The sequence below is a fragment of the Zerene cesonia genome, chromosome 7, assembly GCF_012273895.1.
Source record: "Zerene cesonia ecotype Mississippi chromosome 7, Zerene_cesonia_1.1, whole genome shotgun sequence".
NCBI classification, from domain to species: Eukaryota; Metazoa; Arthropoda; class Insecta; order Lepidoptera; family Pieridae; genus Zerene; species Zerene cesonia.
The window spans coordinates 6504171-6529319 of NC_052108.1; the positions used below are offsets into that span (position 1 = coordinate 6504171).

The 25149-nt window shown below is 32.1% G+C and overlaps 1 protein-coding gene across 3 annotated transcripts in view; it reads left to right on the forward strand.

Moving 5' to 3' along the window:
* The window catches only part of LOC119828337 (collagen alpha-1(V) chain-like), a 64585-nt gene extending 39736 nt beyond the window's left edge, over positions 1-24849 (forward strand). The window contains exons 4-27 of one of the 3 annotated variants that reach the window (XM_038350460.1): positions 4670-4732; positions 5413-5442; positions 5786-5818; positions 6016-6052; positions 6454-6512; positions 6846-6944; positions 7422-7544; positions 7941-8147; positions 8426-8596; positions 8748-8865; positions 9315-9404; positions 11024-11085; positions 11403-11588; positions 11939-12064; positions 12657-12740; positions 12854-13067; positions 13845-13927; positions 14339-14431; positions 14800-14922; positions 16092-16243; positions 19239-19418; positions 20839-20982; positions 21563-21652; positions 24330-24849. In XM_038350460.1, coding sequence (XP_038206388.1) covers positions 4670-4732; positions 5413-5442; positions 5786-5818; positions 6016-6052; positions 6454-6512; positions 6846-6944; positions 7422-7544; positions 7941-8147; positions 8426-8596; positions 8748-8865; positions 9315-9404; positions 11024-11085; positions 11403-11588; positions 11939-12064; positions 12657-12740; positions 12854-13067; positions 13845-13927; positions 14339-14431; positions 14800-14922; positions 16092-16243; positions 19239-19418; positions 20839-20982; positions 21563-21652; positions 24330-24387 — 2625 coding nt within the window. In that variant the 3' untranslated portion in view covers positions 24388-24849. Of the gene's footprint in view, positions 1-4669; positions 4733-4800; positions 4822-5412; positions 5443-5785; positions 5819-6015; positions 6053-6453; positions 6513-6845; positions 6945-7421; positions 7545-7940; positions 8148-8425; positions 8597-8747; positions 8866-9314; positions 9405-11023; positions 11086-11402; positions 11589-11938; positions 12065-12656; positions 12741-12853; positions 13068-13844; positions 13928-14338; positions 14432-14799; positions 14923-16091; positions 16244-19238; positions 19419-20838; positions 20983-21562; positions 21653-24329 lie in introns of all 3 variants that reach the window. The other 2 variants (XM_038350463.1, XM_038350461.1) reach the window with 2 other exon arrangements.
* Positions 24850-25149: the final 300 nt, after the last annotated feature.

Consider the following 25149-nt stretch of genomic DNA (forward strand, 5'->3'; position numbering starts at 1 on the left):
AGATTCGAAATTCAAATGTAATATTTTTTTATAATTAAGTGTAACAGTATTTATGGCCAGACTAAGTATATGAGATTTAATTAAATGTATGTAAAATTATATACATGCTTATTATACCATCACGCAATAGTTAATCTGCTGAATTTGACTGCTGTTAGTTATATCACTTCCAGGGCATAGGATAATTACGTGAAAATTCTTACGTTTGCATGTTTGTCGTTCGAATACGTGGAAATGAAAAACGACTGATTATTACCAGTAAATAAGATTCCATGTTTTAATATCACTTAAAATTATGGGAAAAAATATTTGTACAGAAGAATTCTAATCGTAAAAACAGCAAATTATCTTTATATTTAATTGTAAATATTTCTATATAATATGTTTATTATTAGGTGAAAACGTAGTGTAAATAAAATATATACTTAGTTTTTGTTAAAAATAAACATATTTGTAGTTTATTGTATAGTAACTACGTAAGTGCTCAAATGAAAAAAAAAATTAAAAACATACTCTTAATTTCTGTTTGATTTTTAGTCTTCAAAACAATATATTAAATGAAGTCCGATATGAATTAATACGTGGCCGATTTTTACTAGACTGAGCTAGTGTATTATAAAGAAAGGTTTTAACTTATTCATTACGCGTATGGAGAAGTTAAATAAGCCAAATAGCGTTTTATTACCTACGCTTTCAAGTTCACTCGGATAAAAAATCATTCAGTGTAAAAAATGAAAATAAGCAATAATTTGAATACAAGCCGCAATGAAGCACAATACACGTGTACGCAGAATTTGTATTTTATATTTTAGCGGTATATTTATAAAGAAAAATTATACTAATACTGTAAAAAGGAAATTTGATCTTGCGCGTCCGTTATTAATGTTTAAAAACAAAAAGTACTAGGCTCGTGTCAAAAATTATTTCACCATTAGAAAGCTTTATCTGGTCAATCAAGACGGAGCCGGGACGAGTGGCTAGTATCATTACATACATTTATGGAAAAATACTATGATATGTTAGATAAGGCTTAGCTTGTACATTCGGAAATAAAATATATTCGTAATTAAGTAGGAAATGTATGTTCCAATGTGGGCAAAAGTTTCCGTTATTTCTCTGCTTTGTTGAAATATGAAAGGACCATGCGTAACCTTTTGCAATATAACTAGTTATGACCATGGGAAATAATTTCATTTCGTGATATAGGTATTTCGCAGCATATTTTTATCCTTTACGAAAGAAATGACTGCCAATTTCGTGAAACACTAGCGTATTAATTCTCAATTAAATATGTATGGACATTTTTATATCAAAATGAAATACTTTTTTAGTGGCCAGTATTTTCATCTCGGCGTTGATGAATCCTTAACAGCCTGTAATAAAAATTTTACACGCATAGTTTTGTTCCCAATTTTACGATTTCATTACGCTTCCAAGAGAACAGCTATTTATCCTGAATAATATGTTAGCGCGGACTAATATTCGACGTTAGACGTTTTTATATAAAACCGAGTAGTTGTTACAAAAACTCGTATTTCCTGAGAATTCATCACGCAGCTCGACATTTGAATTTAGAATACTTGGTGTGGCCATTTTAATTTCACCTTCGCTCGTTTGTAAGGATTTTGAGGATACGTTTTCGGTTCAGTGCAAAGTTGGACGCACGTTTCTGATTTATATCTTGGTGAGCCTCTTAATTTATATGTTTTGTTTGAATGTTGGTATTCTGTACTTTTAAAAGACTTGTGCTTTATAGCATTTGTTTTTCATAAGAATTATAACGTACCTGCATTCGTACATAAATTTTTGAAAACAACGCGGAATATGTATAAATTAATATAGCAGTTTATGTTTAAGACGAATCTTGCAAGCATTGGACATAAACGTGATTTGCTATCAAAACAAACTAGTATGTTATAGAGCGCACCTGAGAAACTGTCTACACCGCACAGTAAAGCTGCTTATGGTACTTGTATACTTACTACGTTGTATTGTATGAGGATCAAATAATAAGTGTAAATTGGTTAAGCATTCGTAAATTTATTGCACAACATTTACTTTGATGACATAGATACGTAGTGAATGTAGGTTTTGCATTGTTTAAAATTTCATATTTTGTTTTCTATGGAATTTTGTTGTATGCAATTACTAATACGGATTTTATAAAAAAAACTACTGTATTCTCTTGTGTTTGATTTTTTGAAAATTTACTAATCATCAATCTAAATAAATTGTGTTATATAAAATACTGAAAATTTCTAAAGATACTTCGTTTTTTAAGTTGAAAGTATTGATGCTATTAAATCAACAGTCTCCTTGGCAAACGTATCACGTTTTGTTTTCTTGCCAAAAATCTTGACGACGAATAATAAAATATGAAAGATTACGGTGAATACCGTGATAGGAATATATTTCATGCGGCATTAACTTGTAATAAAAGGTAAGAATATGGTAAAGCTCCTGGCGTGTTGTGGCAACAGAATTAAATATTTTATCTATAACAACTGAACACGCTTTATAGTCGATGCTTTATGATAAAAATAACATATAATTATTTGACAGTGACACATACGTATAATTCAAGCCAAATATAATTCTAGCTCCGCTATCCGCCCGGCTTTGCCCGTGGTACATATTAAAACCCATATTACTCTGGGATCGCGTAATTATTAAATGCTGAAAGAACTTTTAAAATCAGTTCCTTTATTCCTCCAAAGAACCTCTTACCTTTAAGTTCTTTAATAGTATAGATTTTATTTTTATTTTTTTTATATTGGTATTTATTTTAGGAAAATAAATATATCAAAATATATAGCATGCTTCAGTATATTGTTCATTTCTTTATAGTTAATTTAACACAATATGCTTAGTTTTCTGAAAATGACTTTTCAATCCCTGTGCTTATTGATCTAGAAGTAGCCGCCTTGCCAGCTTCAATTAAGTCGTAATTAATTGTTATCGTCTCTAGACTAACTGTAGCATATTATGATGACCTGGAATTATTTAAATCTATTTTAGATAGTTAAAAGCTTCAGTAGTTCAGAACACTGCTGTTCACTCGAAGTTAAACAAGACCCATAAATAAAGTCATAGATAATCACATGCTTACCAGATAACTGCCCGTTCACAGCAAATTTCATTTGCACTAAGTCCTCTAACGAATTACCTCAAGATATCTAATAACAAAGTCATATAAATCACTGTCACTGAGAAGGGAAAAAATTGACACGCGGACCTGAGGAACTAATATGTAGCTGTGGCGATCAGATTGTGTGAAAAATGGTTTAACAGGGATGATGTATCGAAGTATCGTTTGACAGTGTATCGGTGACCATACTTTAATAGGATTCTTCGACGTAGCCGAAATGCTATTCTTTCGGCTACGGTGACTCCGTAATAAATACATTGTTTAAATATATGTGAAATACTGACAGTCTTTCATAAATTTCGTATATTATAAGGATTGAAATTGACATATTAAATAGGTGTAAAACAATTATTGTTTTAAAATATAATCGGATTTCTTTTAAGTATATATATTCACGGAAAGATTACAGTTCATATAATTTTCTACAAGATCTCATGATTTTCGCTATAGTATTGTAATATCTAAGACTTAATTACATGTTTATAGATAAGGGAGGTTCTTAGGGATAAGAGAGGTAATTTCATACCTACGATACTTTAACATTGCCATTACTATATCATGTTTGTAGGAAAAAAGTTTTGTAAATATAACTTTCATCTGCACCAACGAATAAATTAACGACAGTGAATGTATCCACATTAATAACTCTAATCTCAATTCATAATTGTGTAATACTATAACTTCAATAAATAATTTATCCTGATTTTGTAAGAACGGTAACTCAAAATGTATAACCCTATTTAAAATGGATTTACTATACTCCAATACTGGAATAACACTCAAATGTCTATTTATGTAGACCGTATTTTAATTTAATTTCCCTCAGCGATATTTTCACCTCACTATATTATTGGGAACGGATATTAGATGACGCAGTAATATTTTACATCTTGTCTGCATCTCATAAAATACGTTGTGTATCAAATCTGCGCCATAATATTGTAAAATATGCTATTTTTATTGCGTTCTCCATACGGAGCCGATGCCAGCATACCATTTTACTCTCATAAAGAACGCAACTGAACGTAGTCAATCATTTTGTTATTGAGCACGGTGCAATTCGTGTTTTGTAAAATGCATTTTATACACATCTATTATGTGCCAATCACTCCATTTGTTCGAGAAATATCTGCGACTTTTCTCCTATACATTTATGCTTAAATATTTACATATTTGCGATTCGATGCAAACTACTTTGGATTCGATTTTAACCCGCTTAAAAAATCTCTCAATTTAAATTATATTAATCCACTATCCATTTAGTACACTTATCAAGGATTAGTGACAATACAATTATTTCACGAGCTCATCTTTTTAACTTGAATAGGATCGCCAGGATTTAAAAAAATCCTTAAGAGCATAAAAGCAAGTGCTTAGGCAATTAAGATGTATCTATCGTTTCAGCGGGTTTTTGAGTTTTTTCAATTATTTTTGTATAGGTATGGAGTAGCAAAACTGAAAGTTTTGTCGTTGGCAGTGGTAAAATATATTATAAATTAATAAGTGTCTCTTCTCCTTCAGGGTTCAATAAAAAGGATGAAAATATACTCCGGTGGTAATGGAGTCGAAGACGTTTGCACATTTGTAAGTATTTTTCACAAATATCATTAATACATACGAAAATCCCATTTTAACATTATTTTATCTTACAGAATATCACACTTCCGCCTAGCGTAAGTTAATGGACTACTTCAAATTTGTCAATGTTCGCTTTAAGCTCTCGTACAACTAATTTATGTATGTCACTACTTGCGTATTTCGCCTTTTTTATAAATATCTTGTTAAACTTGTACTTTTATTCCTTCTTTTGTATGATTAAAGAATAATCGCTGTATTATAAAGAGGAATTTTCTGTAGGGCTTTATGTATATTGAAAATACCAAGGTTTATTCTAATTAATTTCCTCGCCAATGCGAGCAATTATTTTTACTTGTCAGCGCTATGTTGATGAAACTAACACTCATTGATTGTTAGTTTCATCCTTACAAGTTTCAGCAATTGGCAATTATAAATTATCATACAAGCCTTTTCGATGTTCTTTCTATACTATCTTAGCTTCCATATACATATTCGTGATCTGCTCTGTAAAACTTGATTGTTTATCTGGCGATGTGAATACATTGGCCATAATCTCTTCCGAGAGATATCTTCTACACGTTCTGCTAACATAACTAAAGCGAAAGATTATTCTTTGATTAATACGTTTAGGTATCTATGTGCTGAAAGGGTTCTCATTTATTAACTGTTGGTTATTTCTTCCGTAGAATGACAATGATTCGGGCACCAATAACAATGTAAGTTAATAGCTGTTAACATAGATTTAATGACAATTTATAAAGATATAAACAGTTGTTCGAAAAGATTAGATAGTTTTTATCGGTATAAAATATTATGTAATTCCCATGAAGTCGTAAATAAATCAGTTTTGTACACGTGATTTTTTCTGTTATTGGACACTAATTAAAACTAAAATAACAATTATTTCATCGATGAATTAATATTGTTCGAGAACTATTTATATCTTTTACTTTATAACCAATTTATTTCGCCTTATTTAGTGATATTGTGATCATGAAAAACAAAAAGTCTTTGAAATACTTTCGGTCTTTCTCAATTGACATTAATTTAATCTTTTAGGCTAACCCAAAAGCTGATTTTCTTAAAAAACCCGTATGTAAAACACTTGGTATTATATTTACTATATTGTGTGTGTTGCTTATTGATAGTGATCGATTAATTTATTTATTTCACTGCTTTTGCTTTGCATTGTAGCAGCTTCACATTGTGTTTTAGTTAATTATAGCTTTTTGTGTCGTGATACAATTTTTTTGCTAAAATTAAATAAAATACTGATATCGAGTATTTAGTTTACAGATTTTCCGTCGGACGATTATTTCGATGGAGGTACGTTCTTACCATAATACATATAACAATAAGGTTTAAAATTTATATATAAGTACAATATCTGCAAATAACGAAGACAATATTAAGTATAGTTTCATACTATGTAATCATATTCATTTGTAATTACATATATAATATCCAAAAACATACGTTTAAGTAACATTTTCCCAATCTAATATATAACTTCTTGTGCCACACTGGTCGTTCCCATACTTCTTCGAAGCGGCTCGACCGATTCATATGAAATTTTGAAGTGTGCGTATCGGGAAGTTCTGAGAATGGGCATCATCTATTTTCAATCCCCTAAGTGTAAGGCAAAAGAACAGTGTATGCCGGGACAGTAACACAACAAAGTTGACAAACAGAAAATGATAAAAAAACAATTGCGAAATTCTTTACAGATGCAGATAAACCACCAAATTTGGAAAAAAGGGGCGAAAAGGGCGACAAGGGTGATAAGGTAAAATTCCACAAATATTTCTAAATCGTAATGATTTAATCACTACATTTTCCTCTGAATTAATATACATGTGCAATGTATTTTATTGAAACATTGTATGTATATGGTAGAAAAGAGCAATATAAATATAAAATTCTTAGCTCTAGTAATTAAAGTAACCGAAATCAGTCTCGTAACCAATAGTAACGTATATAATATGTTATATAGGATACGTAGTATAGAAACACGTATTTCATTGCAGACAGCGTCGTTTTTTTCGAAACCACACAAAAACACCTTATCTGATCCACATTAAATGTAACTACCATTCAGTATTTCGTAATATTTCTTTAGGGCGATCCCGGAAATTCAGTAAGTGGACCACAAGGTCCCCAAGGACCACCAGGCATTCAAGGTCCTAAAGGATTTACTGGGGAAAAAGGAGATCGCGGTGTAAGTTTATTATTTCATTATTTACAAGGATTGTATGTACTTTTAAACAGACGTTAGTTGTTTTGTTAATTACATTAACATATTTATTATTATTTTTTATACGACATAGTCGGCAATGGAGCAGGCGAGTCGCCAGATGGTAAGCGCTAACCAATGCCCATGAACATTTGGAGAGGCGTAAGGTCGATTGCAGCCCTTACACCTCTGCTAATGGATTGCCGACTTAAAATTGGAAAGGGATTAAGAAAGGATTGACGAGAGGTATAGGATAGGAAAGGATATGAGCCTCCAACACCTCCACTTGCCGAAAGGAACAAAGTAGCATGCTATTACTATTTCACGCCGGTCTTCTATGGGGGTGTGATACTTTCCCGGTGCGAGCTGGCCCATTTCGTGCCGAAGCATGCTCGACTCCCACATATGCAAATGATAACCGCTAAAAAAGCTATAGTAACATTATCATATTGCAATACATAGGACTGCAAGTGCTCAAAGGACGTGGTATCAGAACTTTTACGGGGCATGCCCGAAATGCGCGGGCCACCCGGACCGCCCGGAGCACGTGGCGAAGACGGTGACGTTGGATTATCCGGTAAGACGGTAAGATGTTGATTTTTTTTTCAATTAGAAGTGCTATCACAATATATAATATATATTTATAATAATATATTTTAATTAAGTACACACAACAGTTTAATATAAAATATTTTTCGGATATAGATAGCAACACAACAAAGAGGCAAATCACAATTTATATTTAGTTACAATTTATAATGTCAGCAAAGAATGAAGGAACAAAATTATCAATATCTTTTATAATTATAGGTACCATAAAACAAAATAATAATCTTGATGAATACTCTGAATGCATCAATGCATAAAACTGCTAATTTGCATATTGATAGATTCTGCTCTGGATTAGAGCATTGACAACTTTTTAGTTATCAATATAAGCAACAATGTATCTCAAATAATGTATTAATTTCAATCAAAAAGGGTCCTCCTGGACCACAAGGAGAAAGAGGACCAATGGGTCTCAAAGGTGAAACGGGTGAAAGAGGTGATGATGGAATACCCGGAAGGGATGGCAGAGATGGTGCTAAAGGTGAACCTGGGATTGATGGGGCTAAAGGACACGCCGGTCTTCCAGGACCAATGGGCCCGCAAGGACCACCTGGGCCGCCTGGAACCACAGTGTATAAGGTGATTATAGAAATTTATAGTTAAAAGAACTATTGGAAACACAATTTAACTATTCATATTTAAACAAAGTAGGAACTTTTAACTAGTAATATATTTTTTGCTTCTTTATGTTTTTAAAATGCGTCTGCAAAAATAAATCTATAATAGTTGAACTCAAGACCACACCATAGAATTGATAAATATATATACATTGTTAATATGAAATATATGTTAGTGTAAAATATAAGTATTTGTTTTAACTCGCTAGAAACAAATAGTGTCAGATGTAATGTTGACAGGAAATAGAAGAGACAAAAGAGCCCGTCATAGGTGAAAAAGGTGATACAGGACCCATTGGCCCTCCAGGTATACCAGGTAGAGATGGGGAAAAGGGTGAAAAAGGTGTTCGTGGTGATCAGGGAATAAAGGGAGAAAAAGGAGAAGTTATCACACAAGTGATTACGCATAAGGTAAGAATAATTTCACGATTAAACTTTTGTAACAAATAATCAAGGTTCTTTCATACTAGTTATTAGTTGTTTTATTAGTAGTTCTTTTACCGCACAAATCAAAACTTCCAGAATAATCCACTATTTTCATTAGAAAAAATTCCACGTTTAGGGTCTAGATGGTGCTCCGGGTCCCAGAGGAGAGAAGGGTGATACTGGAGCGCCTGGAGTCAACGCACTACCCGGTATTCCCGGATCACATGGACATCCCGGGGAAAAGGGTGAACGAGGTATTGTATTTATTAACCATCTGCGCCAAAAGGAGGATTGTGTCGATTGTGAAATAGTTATTTGTAATGATCTGAGCTTTAACGAGTTGAGTGACGACGGCGAGTAATTGTTAGGACATTTATTAATCGACTGTACTAAAATAAGAGTAATGTTTTATATATTTCTTCCGAATTTTAATATTGAAAGAAACTCGTTAATTATTATTCATTATTAAGGAGATATATCTTTAAAAGACCATGTTTTAATACCTCCTTAAATTCAATTCTTTCGGATAAGATTATTGATTCTTATATTTCTATAGAAATATCAATAGCTCTGAAATAAAGTGTTGTAAGCCCAACTAGAACAAATACGTCAATCTAAAAACGTACTATTTATGCTACAAGACGCCGAAAGAATTTCATAAAGGTGTCTGTCTATGTTTAACTATCAAACAAATCTCTTCAAGGTGAAAAGGGTGACAAGGGCGACCTAGGACCTCCAGGACTACCAGCGAAGCTTTCATCCATATTGTATACAGATATAGATCCTGAAGAAAGTGAGTATTATTTTTCTTCTTTTGTCTAAAAAATAATTTTCTTTTAAATATTGCTGTTCTTAATAATAAGCTTTGTGTCTTTTTTAATAATTTTACACTTTATCTATGGATCAAAATTCATCTAAATCCATTTAGCAATAGAGGCTTGGAAAAGTTATTGAAAAATTGGCAACAATAGAAGGAAATATTTTCGCATAATTCAAAATAAATTGATACAAACGCTTTATAGTGCAGACTATGTGTTTACGTGGGATAATTTAAAGATCTTATATAAAACCATTTACTTTAATAAAATTATAATATTTTATCATTTATTATAATTTAACAAAAGAAAATCTAGTTTAACATACATATTATTATGAAACTAATTAGGTCTAGGCCTTGCAAAATGATCCTTAAATAAAATGTTATTGACAAGCCAACTATTAAAAGTCAATAGCGAAATAATTTTCAATACATAAATCTCGGGTATTCTTCACAATAATAACACAATACATATTTTAATATATCCAAATTCCGGGCATGTAAATACAACGTAACTGTAGGTACAAGTAGATTGAATCCCAAATATTTTGTAGCTTCTATTTGCCTCTATTAGCTTTGATCCTTATCCCGACCCGACCTATTGTCCAAAGGTTATGTGCGTTCTGTCTTTTTATAGGACGAAATAAGAGATGTTATCTATTCGGGACATCTTTGTCTAAACGGTTGTGTATAAAATTTTGGCCATGTCATTTCCCGATTGAATGAACAAGGGATAAGTTATGGCTGTATTCATTAGGAATATTATCCTCGTATTGTAATAGAAACATTATAGTGATGTACGTATGAGTATGTATTTCTTATTATGTACAATTGTGTTATTCAACTAATTTTAATTATTGCTTTTCAATCTCGGGTGCGTATCTTAGTTTTGTTTTGCGTATAATCTCAAGTGAACTCAAAATATCTTAATATGACATTATTGATGCTACTTAACAAGGCTTTCATGTCTTACCCGATAATTGCCTTATTAGTTTTATGCTCTTCTCCATTTACCTATCCTTGAAATATGCACGTGGACTTGTGGCGCAACCCACCTTCAAATGATACTCTCTATTATACAATTCCATTTCATAGAAATTCGCTATCCAAACACAGATTATAGAATGAGCACTTACTAGCTCGAAAAGTTTTATACGAATTCGGCTAACAATTCCACAAAATTTATACATTCAATCTACATCCGTGAATCGTGCCAAGCCACCACAAATGCCGCTGTAGAAACGAAATTTCCATCCATCACATATTATTCCATTTGCCGGTTAAGTGAAATATAATTTTAAACTGTGGTGTGGTGCTTTATTTGAATTTTTACTGGCCATTTGGAGCTTTGTGTATTTCGTGAATAGTTTAATTTTTTACATTAAAATCATCTTGGAATTCTTTATAAGTTAGCTTAGCTTTATTAATAAATTATCATGTGTTTATTAAAGTGTATTCAGAAATGTTATTTTTAGCATCTAATATTGTGAACACATAAATCTCAAATAATGAATAAATTAAATATTCATATACGTTAAGATTTTCTAAGTATTTCGAAAAAATCTCAGGGATTTTGACGTCAAAACTTTTCACAGATGCCGCTATAATAGAAACGCTCAGGGGCTTTAAAGGTGATATAGGTGCGACAGGACCCAAGGTAAATTGACGAGGCCATAAATATCGCTATCACATCATGATACTTACTTGCCTTGATTAGTTTCTTATAAACAATTTGTAAATCTTTATCAATAATTAAAGAATCTCTAAGAATTTAGATTTTATCATGCGATGATCAAGGTTAGGGTGACTGTGACATTGAGAAAATTTTGAGCTTTTCATGAATATGTGATCAATTTGTACAAGTCTTAACTTGCAAAGAAAATGTTTTCGTAACAAAATTTATTTATATGACATAGTATTCTATATACTTTATGTATGAACTTTGATAAATTACTTAAGACCTTCATGTATTAGGGAGACAAAGGAGATCAAGGATTGCTAGGACCTGTGGGTCCACCGGGGAAAGATGGAACTCATGGGAGGCACGGAGAAAGGGGACATAGAGGAGAAAAGGGAGACATGGGAACACCGGGGCCCAAGGGAGAGAGGGGAGAACGAGGCGAACCGGGGTATGCCGGGAATGCAACTGAATCGGAAAAGGTGAGTTCAAAGAACGTAATCTTATTATTGTGATAAGTTATATTGTCATCTTTGATGATGCGCGTTTTTAAATTATTTTATATATTATAAACAATTTAATTCATCACTTATAATCTAATATGTAGTAGACTTTGTTTGAGGAACATTGGCATTGATACGTGTATATTACATTTCATTGGGAGTTTTAATTTTTTTTTTTTTTTGTTTGTTTCCTCAATAATATAATTTATTGAATGTGTGCGTAAAGAATAATCCGTATTCATCAAATTTTGTGTTGTCTCTGTTCTCACTCCTTTGATACCTAGTAGGTAAATATAGTCTCGTCTAGTATATCGCATACCTTTTGTTAGGGTACCAAAGGAGAACGTGGAACTCCCGGTAAAGCTGGGCAACAGGGGCCCCAGGGAAAACCGGGCCCCCGGGGTCCGCCAGGCCCTAAAGGAACAAAAGGTGATGCAGGACAACATGGTGCTAAGGTAAATTGTCTTAATTATTAAGTTAATTTTGGATATCAAAGTTTATTTTACCAAGACGCAAAAGTAGATGAATAAGAGCTGAATTGTAACACTTTCTCCAAAAAAATACTTTGTTTTGTTATATGGGGTTTTTCATCCATAAAATATAGAATAATAAAATGTAAATAAATCAATAATGGTTTCCCTTAATTTTAATGACCGCCTCTTTAGTACAGTGGTTAACGCGTGAGCGTAGAACCGAGGGGCACTGAGTTCGAATCCCGGGAACGCACAATAAAAAATGTCTCAGTCTGGCAGGATATAGAAGGCTGATCGCCTACTTGTTCATAAAGAAAATCGATCAGTGAAACAGATGGATATCATCTACCCCACACCCCAGTAGGGGACAGTACTTCACTTTTACGAAACAGAATATTTTTATTTTTTTTATTTTTTCAAGAAGCTCATGTATACTTTTCACAACATAGAGATCGTTGTTTTTTTTTTTTTTTTTTAAAGAAAAGAGTAAATGATTGTAAAGTTCCAAATATTCAATCTCTATACTCATAGTTTTAATAATATGAGATTTTATCTATGTTATTGTTCTTTATAGGGCGCTACAGGACCAAAAGGGAATAAAGGCACCACAGGAATGAAAGGGGAAAAAGGTGAAATGCCTGTAATAGACTACGAAAAGGTAATGTAATCGATCATTTCAATTTTAAATAATATGGATTTAAGTTTTAATTTCATAGCAATCATCAAATGCTTTATACATTAATAATTTTTTTAATGCAATATATCTCACAGTTAAAAGGTGATCGCGGTGATCCAGGTCCACCAGGAGAAGCTGGAAAACCTGGCGTCTGCGAAGATTCTAACTATTTGTCAAAGCAAGGGCCTCCGGGACCGCCGGGGCCTCCGGGCCCTCCGGGGTCTCCAGGAGTATCCATTATAGGGCCTAAGGGAGAGCCTGGACAGCAATATTCGATAGACAGTTCCATGGAATTTAGAAGGAATACAGGTATAACGAAAGTCGAATTACGAGACGTATATGAAGGACTAACTTTTTTAGTAACTGCTTATTATTATTACACCAGTACATAGTCATATTTTTGAAAAAAAAAATTCTCATTTATAAAAAGCATTTCAATGCTATAAAACTAAAAATTAAAAAAAAAAATGTGTTAACACTCATTTCTTTCCCTTCCTTCATAAGAATATAATCTTGAGAAAATAAAAAGTATGTTTAATAAAGTATATTTTATATATAATATAAAACAAAGTCGATTTCTCTGGCCCTATGTCCCTATGTATGCTTAAATGTATAAAGCTACGCAACGGATTTTGATGGGGTTTTTTTAATAGATAGAGTGATTCAATAGGGTTTATATGTATGATAACTTCAATTAAACTACTCCGAATTAACGCGTGCGAAGCCGCGAGCAAAAGCTTATAAAATATATACTAGTAAAAAATCTGTTTTAGAAAGGTTCGCGGAGTAAGCTACAAAAATTTTTCAAATTTAAAAAATGATGAAATAATATTTTTAACGGTTTTATTATATTATTTAGTTCAAATTTAAATTCACAAAATGACGAAATAGTATTTTGATCGGAATTATATTATTATTTCTAAATATTATTTCTCATGAATAAAAATGCTATGACAAAGCCCAAACCTAAATAATATAGTTTCACAGTACAGTGGACAATAAAAATGTTATAGGATAGTGTACATTCGTTATTGAAATTATATTACTTTAAATTATTAGTTTTATTTAAAAAGAAAGTTCTTTCAGTATTAGGAAATTTATTTGAAGAAGATGATGACGTGTATACAGCTGCTACCGTCATATTCAAATCAAGTACAGCTTTAATTAAGGTAAATATAAATTAGATGTGAGTTTTTACTTGCAATATTAATGATGTGACTTTTAATCTTAAAATTTATATCAAAGTACGAACGTATATAGTTTAAAAAGGGGATACTTTTTAACAAAATCCGAATTCGAATGAATTTCTTAGAATATAATTTCCACTTCCATGAGAAATTTAAATTAAATGTTCGTAAAATAAACGAATGTCAATGCGGGGAGTTGAAACTAAAATCTTGATGGTTTTTGTAAATTAAACTTTTATAACTGAAATATTAGATATTTTTTTATGTTTAAATGTTTTGATTCTTAAAAATTCACAAAAATCCACAGTATATCGCAGTTTTCAAATTTTATCTTCTTATTAGATTAATGAAAGTGTATTTTGAATTATTTTTAATATTGTTCTTTTTACGTAGAGGACAACCACAACACCACTGGGAACACTCGCTTATGTCTTGCAAGAAAATGTTTTATTATTGCGAGTGGAGCGTGGCTGGCAACATGTTGAGGTTAGTTCACTGATTTCTTTGTAGAACAATATTATTATTTAAAAAAAAACAGGCTTTTTAACCATTTGGTTTTTACCAGTGGTAGCAAAATGGTGAGAACCTCACAATTAAATCAATGTCACCCTGACTTCTAGATCTGACGAGTATCTAGGAAATAAATTGATTAATCCATTTATATACGCATCTTTATTACTGCTCGAAACGGTAAACTGGCATGTCGAATATGGCCTGAAACCATACAAAAATTATTATCTCCCTCTATGCTTGATGATGATGCTCCGTCTATGATAATAATACTCTATGCAATAAAGTATAAACTCTTTCTATACATCCATATGTATGTGTATGATATAGCTATTTAAAAACAGGTAGGATCCATGTATTCACCACAAAGCGCATACAAACAGACGAGCACAACCTATCGGCCGGTGCACGCGCGCTCGCCCGCCGCGTTTTTGAAGGACAAATCTTTCCTCGCTGAAGGATCCTATGTGAGTATATTATTATAACGTTTCTTTAGTTAAATGTTTTTTTTTTTATTTCTTTTCAGGCAACTATTGTTAATGTTATTGAATTAAAATTAAATATATAAGTTTACCATAACCATTTAATTACGATTCGATTGGATTCGATTGTGTTAAGAAATCTATTACTTGAGACACAGATGATGCATTTTTTTTTTAACTTAACAAACTGGGTGTCGTAATACGCCGTAATCTTACTTTTTGATTGAATAATCATTTCACTATAAAAATATATCAGAATTCTAAATCATTCGACTTATAAATAATGTAACTTTTATAATCATTAGCCCAATATATCATGAGCACGAGTCTAATTATCCACATAAGGCAGACTAATTAACGATTCAAACTTTCCACTTCAATCAACGAGCGTGTCTATTTATAATACTCACTCGAATTTGAATAAAGTGCGAACACGAAATTGCAGAGTTATGTGTTACCCAGCATTTGTGTATCCAATACAAATATTTGTCGATAGAAATTGAACTGCAATTCACAGTGGCGGACTTGTTGACTGGCACGCCAATTGCTTGTGGAAAGGGAATCTTTATGGCAAATAACAATATTGTAAACGCGAAGGTGTGTTTGTTTTTGTTTGTCGTTGTGGATGTTTTAGATTGGGTATTTCTAAAAAGTTTAACCTATTATTTATATATATTTTGCCGAAGCCAATTTGACCGAATATAGCCCTAATCTAAACATTATAAAATACAAACTTGTGAAATTAATATTTTGTCACCAATTCTTGATATTTGGGCGTAATTAATTGAGATTAAATTATATCCGTTTAAAGTAGATTTAAATCGTGTCTAAGTGAATCGGTTACATACAAACATACTTGTGAAATTAATAAAAGAGTGATATAAAGCTGACTATTAGCAATTATAAATCTATAGCTATAAATTTATTTATATTATTAGCAGTTATAAAGCACAATGGACGATTTGATGTGTTAAGTTTCTTTGGTATAGGACTTTTCCATGGATATTATCTTCATTGATATCTTCTTATTCGCAAGAATAATTTATATCCAAACATTCTTTTTGTTCATTACCCATTAAATCAGATGTAAATAAATCCCAATAGAAAATAAAATTATATCTAATAATGTAATGCTATAATAATATAACTTTTAGATTCGGATAGCAGCTCTAAACGACCCGTATCCTGGGAACATGATGACGTCAACAAACCGCACGGGAAGGAACGCGATGAACCAAGAATGCTACCAGCAAGCGAGAACCCATCGTAACGGATCTAGTAATTTCGTCGCCTTCCTGGCTACTAAGTAAGAATAAAATTTACATTCTTTCCCGTGTAGAAAAGATGAACAGAAAATTAAATAATAATTAATTTATATGTTATTTCTCATGATTTTGTAAATAAATAAACATTTTTAGGTAATGTATATATTAGGTAGGTGTAGGTGTACGTACAAACGATTTTGTTCATACATTTTGTATATATTATTCAATCAATCATTTTGTTCTCGAAACTTTAGTGTTAACCTTTTTAGTTGATTATAAATCGTCCTATAAGCATTATCGCAATAACATGATTTACTAGAAATCCATTCTTATCAACCTCACTATATATAGTTTACCCTAATATTCCTATAATACTTGATGTTTCTAACATAATTCTTTATGAATATCTTCCTATTGTTAACAGTAACCCTATATGGTTAGAGCCTATAGATATTGGGTTAAAATATAGGGTTAATAATATAGATATTATTTTAACATATAAAAATACCACCTACCAGCCACCACTACCAGCTTTGCTCGCGTAGTCAAAGAAAAATATACACAATACAAAAGTTTTAACCACAAAGTCCCCGTTTCCAACGGTTTTCCGGGATAAAAAACAATACTATCTCGTTTCTTGAGTCTCAAAACTGTCTTGGTATCAAAGTTCATCCAAATCGGTTGAATGGTTTATGGGGGACACGGTCACTTTTGCATATACGATATTGAGGTCAAATTTGACAAGATTTAGCCATCTGGCAACCAGAGCGCGCTGGAATTATTTCTATAACTTTTTCATCGTGATACAACGTTCTTTAATATGCAATACTATTTCAATAAAGCCGAGTTATTTGTATCTGTTTGTGGCTATCAAAGTTCTTATCCTCCGAAACTTTCGCTGCCCTATTGTGAGTATAAAATATTAGTCTACGCGATTTCATCAAAGTTTCTTGGCGCTGATTCAAAAGTTAGCCCGCGAATACTTGATAATACTAAAAAGCAACAGTTATTTATTATTAAAATTGTTTAATGCTTGATATTAAGCGGTCTGAATATCTGGAATATCTGGCTATGTGTTGTATTCTGTAACTAGGTTTTCACACGCGGCTGCACTCGCGTGTTCAAAGGGAAAAATAGACAGAAGTTTTGCCGCATATTTTCCTTACCTGTAAGATTTCCGAGATAAAAACAATCTCATATTCTTTGCGGGACCTCAAACTATCTCTGTACCAAATTCGATCCAAATCGGTTCAGTGGTTTAGGCGTGAAGAAGAAACAGATGGACAGACAGGGTTACTTTCGCATCTATAATATTATTAGGGATTAAAATATTATATTATACTCGTAAATATACATAAGCAACTTTCAAATTTATGACCCGGAATAAAATATACGCTTCTTATTATAAAATACCATGCGAACGAAGCAGCTGGTGTATAGATAAAATTATCGAATTACCCATAACAATTTATATGTAAGGAACGTTTTCATATGTGATAAAGCTAAGTTACCTTAGCTTACCAGCAGACGAGGCCTTGGTCCAGCGTTTCGCTATTGACCAATAAGAAAAATGTATTTCATCATAAGTTAAGACTGGAGTAACTGGAGTGGACTAGTTAAATATCTCCTTGCAGGATCCCAGATATTGGCATTTTATATACTAGCTTTTGCCCGCGGCTTCGCACGTGTTAATTCGGAGTACTAATAGATTTAAATACATATAAACCGTCCTCTTGAATCACTCTATCTATTAAAAAAATCCCTATGAAAATCCGTTGCATAGTTTTAAAGATTTAAGCATACATAGGGAAATATGGACAGATAAAACGACTTTATTTTATACTATGTAGTGATTATGAATCCTTAATTTATAAACTTAAAACTCAAGGGTTCTAAACCAGGCGAGCGTGTAAGACGTGAATAGATTTTTCAATTTATCTACACATTATTCAAATTACCACTAAAAAGTTCGACGACATGTGACATTGCTAACCCCCACTTGGCCCACTTGGCGGTGGATTATGGCCTGAATAAGACAACATGTATGGGCTGATGATGATTATGAATTTGTAAGCTATGTTGTCCGGTTATATATCGATTCTTCTCGATTTAATCTCCGCATCGTATTAACGCTAAACAGAATCAACTCATTTTGTACTAAAACATTTTCCTAATAATGCAATTTGCATTATGAACAATTAGCAATAACTATAACAAATGGTATTACAATTACACTGTAGTTTCGAACATCAATATTAACGATTTCATAATTGTATTACTGCGTATTACGTGATTTAGAAATTTGATTAGATAGAGGCTTTATAATAATTGCTTTGAATAATTTAGAGTTGTAGTTTTAATTAAATTATACAAACTACGAGTAGTTAAATGTGAGTTTCAAATTATATTCCACGAATATTATAGATGTGAAATGTTAGACATATATCTAACATTTTGGGAGCTTATTATCCTATCCTTCCTACTAATATTGTGAATGCGAAATTTTGTGACGATGGATGTATGTTGTTGTAATTGAACCGATTGCAATGAAATTGGTACGTGGAAACGAATGAAAGCTGTATAACTGGAATAACACAGACAACTATTTATCCCGATATTCCTACGGGATACAAACTTACGCGGGTGAAACCGCGCGCGCAGCTAGTAGCTTATAATTAGCGCCTAAGTTTTGTATAAATAGACGAACTAATTATACGAAACAAATTATATTTTTATCTGCAGCTAAGCTTTTAATAGTCATAACCTATCTAAAAACGCATCAATTATTTCAACATCATTCAAATGAAATATTTATGTTTACTTATTTCATTGTATATCTTAATATCGAAAAAATATCGAGGCATGGAGTCACAATAGCATTTTTAATAAAGTACAAAACAAATAAGAATATATTATATTGGCATACAATTCTCGAAAATTATTTCACACCTTTATAAATTGTCACAGAAATGTCAACGTAATGAAATTTTATTGAAGCTATTTATAACCTTAAAAGATAATTTTCATTCCTTTCAGAATTGAAGATTTAATATCAATCGTGAAAAAGGAATCGGACAGGCACTTACCGGTGTTAAATTTGAAGGACGAAGTGCTTTTCAACTCTTGGATGGACATGTACGACGGTTCCGGAGCTACGCTCGTAACGACGAACATATTCAGTTTCAGCGGGCAAAATGTGTTCATTGACCATCATTGGTGAGTGCTTACGTTGAAACTCACTGGGGACAAAGTTTGTGCATATTATGTTTTACGTGAATTGTTACATTGGCCGCTTTGAGATTTCTATTTGAATGTTTCTGGAAACTTATTTATTGGAAGATTAGAAGGCTTTTGTATTAAAATTAAATTTAGATTGTTGGTGGATTTCTATGATCTATACAAATAGGAGCTTGCTTCTATTCGATTGGAAAAAATATACATTTTTAAGGAAAATTGACATAGCACCCAATCGAATAGAAGCAAGCTCCTATTTCTATAGATCATAGACGACAATATATCTATTCTGAAATGGTTCAAATCGAGATTTGTATAAAAAAAAAAAAATTAGAATTTTAAGATGTAAAGGTTGTACAAACCGTTTAATCTCTTGTGAAACAACGCAAATAGAGGATAACACTTAAAGTATTATATTTATGAAGCAATATATTTACAATTAAGGATAGTAGATTTTTCTCTCAAACTATGAATAATTAGGACTCAAATTGTCCCAAACACATATGTTAATATTCGTACTAGAACATGAAATCATGGAAAAAAGAGGGGTCTAAATTCTCATTGAACGAACAATTCTCCGAATCAAAATATCGTATGGTTTTCTGTATCATGCCTTTGTTTTTCTTCCCCTTATTACACAATCGGCTTAGGTAAACAAGCGTAAAATATTATTCGTAAAATTGTGTTTTTACACGATTCGTATAAGGCGGATCCTACATGTATGTGTTTCTTTCGTTGTTTTTGGTAGCCGCGATTGAATCAACTAGATGTACATTTAAATGAGTTTAAATATTGCTCTTTTTATTTCTTTAACGTGTTTATGAATGAGACGCACGTAATTTCTCGTATGTTGTGATCGAATAAATGTATGTATGATTGTTGTCATCATTATGATCATCATAAACCGATTGCGTCATACATGCTGAACTTTTGTATAATAGATATTTCCCAGCGATTTTCTTTACATATTTTCGTTGAATCATTCATTCCTTCCAATAGCAGATCAATAGCAGATAAACTGCATACTCAACGAAATTAATTTCTTTTTTCGATTGCTCAAGTGGTCTTAGGGTAGCTGAGAAGTTAGGCGTCGCCACAGTACGGCGAAGGATACGAGTCCGAATCCCACCCCTTCATTGATATTTTATTAAAAGAAACATTTTTACAGCACTTAAATTTCATAAAAACATATCAGTCATAAAACTCAAATTTTTTCACATGTCTCATCTTAGATTATTCTATTGAACCCAAGACCCAAACTACTGAACTACACAAATATAACATTTAACAATTTAATTACTTTCGTATTTTTCCATAACAATCTATTATTTTTAATTTATATATATCTCCTCAACCTTTTTTTATAGTTTCTTTACTTACTCTTCAATATAATATACTCCAGGCCAACAAAAGCAGTGTGGCACGGCAGCGACGCAATCGGCATTCGTTCGCCGGAGAACTCGTGTGAAGAGTGGCAGAGTGACCGCCCGGAACAGTTCGGTGCTGCCTCCTCGCTGTTAAAGAATAAACTCCTAGATCGAGATCTGTGAGGATAATTTGATTTATTATCTAAAACATCTAAAAATGGGATGAAAGTTGGTACCATGAAAATTTATTAAGACCGTTCGGTAGAAGCTGCGGGCAACAGCTAGTAATTTATAAAGTGCTCATTTCATAGATGAATTGAGTACAAATGAAAGAAAGAGCAACTACAGAGTTACTTGCCGGCTCTCCTCTGTAGAAACTGCCTTCCGAACCGGTGGTAAATGGTAAAACTGTGTTATGACGATTCAAATGTGTTTCTTAAAGAAGTCTAATTGATTAAATAGATGTTTGAGTTTGAATGAATGGCCGTTGATAGTAGAAATGGTTGTAAAATGAATTCATTCACCAGAAAATTTTATACAAAATAAACATGCTATGTATAACAATTATATATATTAACTATATATTAACAAATGTTTAAAGACGATTGAGAACCTTAAATATGAAACCTTGGAGAATGTGTGCTGTGTTTAATATAGAAATACAAAATTAGGAAACAAGGTTAACTATTAACTGTGAAATTTAAATTATAAAATGCTATGTAAAATTTTTCTCTAACTCAACCTCTTAATATATTTCAGATGGACGTGCGAAAACAAATTAATAGTTCTATGTGTTGAAGCTACGTCAACAGGACACAGGCGTAGGAAACACAGACACACACAACATCGGTGAGTTGTATATATATCTTTTTCAAACCTTTAGTGTGCGAGTCGAGCACGCTTCGGCACGAATTGGGCTATTGGGAAAGTACCACACCCCCACAGAAAACCGGTTTTTTGTTTTATGTGATGTGTGGGGGAGTCGGAGGCGGGGGTATCCTTTTCCTTACCCTTTCCAGTTCATTTTCACTCCATCAATACTTTCCCTATCCCTTATCCGCGAAGTTAAAAATCCATTTTCATAGAAATATACTGCAAATGTTCATGGGCGTTCACACCTCCTGTCATCCAGCTCCTTTGCCAAAAATTTAATGACTAACTCGATCGATCATCGATAAATCGATCATCGATAATTCGATTACAAACACATATTGTATGTCCATTGGTTGTACAGTTTATAGACTTAACAAATATAGAAGCGAATTACAATTACCACAGATCAATATTTTAGAAGCTCACTTTCACATCAAAGAGTAGGTAGATACTCGCACGTAAACCAAACATACGGAAGCTTACACCCAGCGTGTACAACTGCTTCGTACTCTGAAATTTGAAGAATTTCAAGAATTTATTGAACTTTGTTTGGGGAAGCCACTTATGCCCTCAATAATTCCGTTCAAAATGGCATAAGAGTGATATATTTTTTGAAGAACACCCATTCATTTACATTTTCCATTATATAGTTCATTCAGTTGATTATATAGTTCATTAAAATACACGTGGGCGCTACAAATCAAAATTTTTATAATTTAAATTTTTTCTTATCTATCAATATTTACACATAATAGAACTATAGAACTTGCTTGAATCATTGCAAGTAGCGATTTTATTATAGTATAAATTAATATACATCACTAAAGTCTCATCGAATCCATAAAAAAAACTCTTCCAAATAAGTTCCCAACAAAATCCCAGTAAGTCCATGAATTAATCAACAGAAATATACAATTGAATATAATCCCCTCGATTCATTACAGGATTGAAATTTACATATACCCTCGCCTTTACATATCCCATTTAATACACTCCTATTAATGTTACAAAACATAAAATAATTTGCATAACAATCCACCGATTACACACCTGCATTAATTGATTAAACGTTTCATATGTTGTAACGAAGTACGTTAAGCAGCAATTATCTGATTTGGCGGTTCGTTCGTAATGAGATCGCGGCACCGACCGCAAATGGCTGTTCATTCACGTAAACCCCGAAATATAGCTAATTTGTAACTGTTGTACAGTTCGCATTATTTTTGGCAGCGTGTGATCCGTTTCGTCAATTAATGATGTGTACCTTTCAATAATTGTACTGAATCCAGTATTTTATAGTAATGGGAGTACGTAATAACGTCAATGGTTATGTAACATTAACATATTGTATCAACAATATATAGTTGTGAGAATGCTACGCTAATAAATATATTGTCTTAATCGATCTTCATGTTCGATTTTACCGATTTGTATCCGGTTATGACCTATAACAAACTCTGTGTCTCAGAATGTATCGAATGGGTATCTTGATATCGAATGAGTATTAATAGTCAGCTGCACTTACCTTTGTATAAACGATTGTGGGTTTGCTAAGATGCCGCGTTCCGTATTGGTGTCTTGTAATTTTTGAAGCTTGCTTTTCATCTAAAGATCCAAGAACTCGGCAATACCTAAACGTATTGTAGTAGCTACTTTAAGTGTGTCGAGTTTATATTGTCAGCTCAGGCTGGAATACAGGACTCAGTGGGCTGATTATGTCTTCCACGTTGGGCATCTTGGGTAACTTCGAGCAGCAAAAAACACAAACGGAATTTCACACATTTTTTAAAGTCACAATAATAATTTAATTCACTTAATTCACATAAATTACTTAACTTCACTTCTTATAACAAATTATTACTCTAACTTATCTCGGGACTCGAACAGGCACGTCCGCTCGGCGCGAGCTCCAACGGCCATGTCCAAGCGCAACTCGTGAGTCATGCCCTTGCGTTCGTTAATATCCGTGCGGGTACTTCGACAAACTTAATTTTCATGTTTCCTTTCAACTTCATATATAATCAATAATTCTTTAAATGTATGTGATTTTATACGTGTTTAAATTTACGAAAAAATGTGTCGACAATTCCCGAAATCTTTATTAAAACGAGGCCATTTCTAACTTAAACCAAACAGTAGTTACGTACTTTATAAATGCAATCTTAACTATTCTTTGGCATGATAATTCGAAACACTACTAGGTAAAAAATCTCTTTCCACTACAGCCTAACCACTATTAGAGAATAGAGAATAATCTTGAAGATAACATAAGTCAATTTAAGTAATTAGGCTATGTTTTGGCATTATATTTTGCTTAGCAACAAGTAGTCAACTAATTAAGGACAAGATTGACATTTATTAAGAACAAAATAATTAGGATTGATTTCATCCCGCATTATATACTACAAATATACTGAATATTAATCTATACAAATAATATGAAGCTGAAGAGTTTGTTTGTTTTAACATCCTAATCTCAAGGTCTACTGGACGGTTTTCAAACACCGCTGGATATGTGATAGATATCACGCTCTAAGTACTTATTATAGGCTCTATAATATGTACCGTGGACGAAACCGGAGAAGAGCACTAGTTGTTCTGTATATATTATCACGTTTCAGTACTTATACAAATTATATTTTCTATTTTTCAGGTCTAATACATACTCACGACATGTGATTCAGCGGCAGAATCAAATACCAGAACATTAACTATATTCAAACGTATAGTATTATAGTTTTAGGTTATTTGTAAATATTTCTAATTTTCAACGTCATCGTAATAGGTTGTACAACGATTTAAGATGCATTTTCTTTTTTCATCTGTTTGTATTTATGTTTATTTAAATCAATTTTGTAATCATAGGTTTTGTTACAATCATTAATTTAAATTTTGTCTATAGATACTTCAATCTAATTTCACATTAAAATATTTTCAGTGAAATTCCATTTAATGAGTATTTATTTTTAGCTTGCATTTCTACTGATAAGTGTTATTAGGGGCTATGATTTATGAAAAACGGACTAAAATCTTCCATGAGTTACTAAGTCAGTAAATTTAAGTACAGTAATTATCATAGGAATTTTGTATTTTAAGTCATTTTTTAACTTATAATAATGTAAAATTTAGATGATACATTGTGCCATAGACACAGTCAATTTGTATTTAATTAAATAAAATTTGATAATTAAAAAAATGTAATATTATTATTGTGTTTTATTTCATAAAAATAAATATATGTTGGTACCTTCTAATTAAGTACATAAATCACTATTACCTAGAGTAATTTACTTGCAAGAAATTAAACATCGCATGATAATCAACAAATTGACTATACCATTTCCGAATTTCTAAAAACACTCCCTTTATATAAATACATCATGCGTTTAAAATGTATTTCATCATCTTACAAACGATAAAGGTAAAAAGATAGTGTATGTATATTTTACTACTACTAAATGTATTAAATAAAT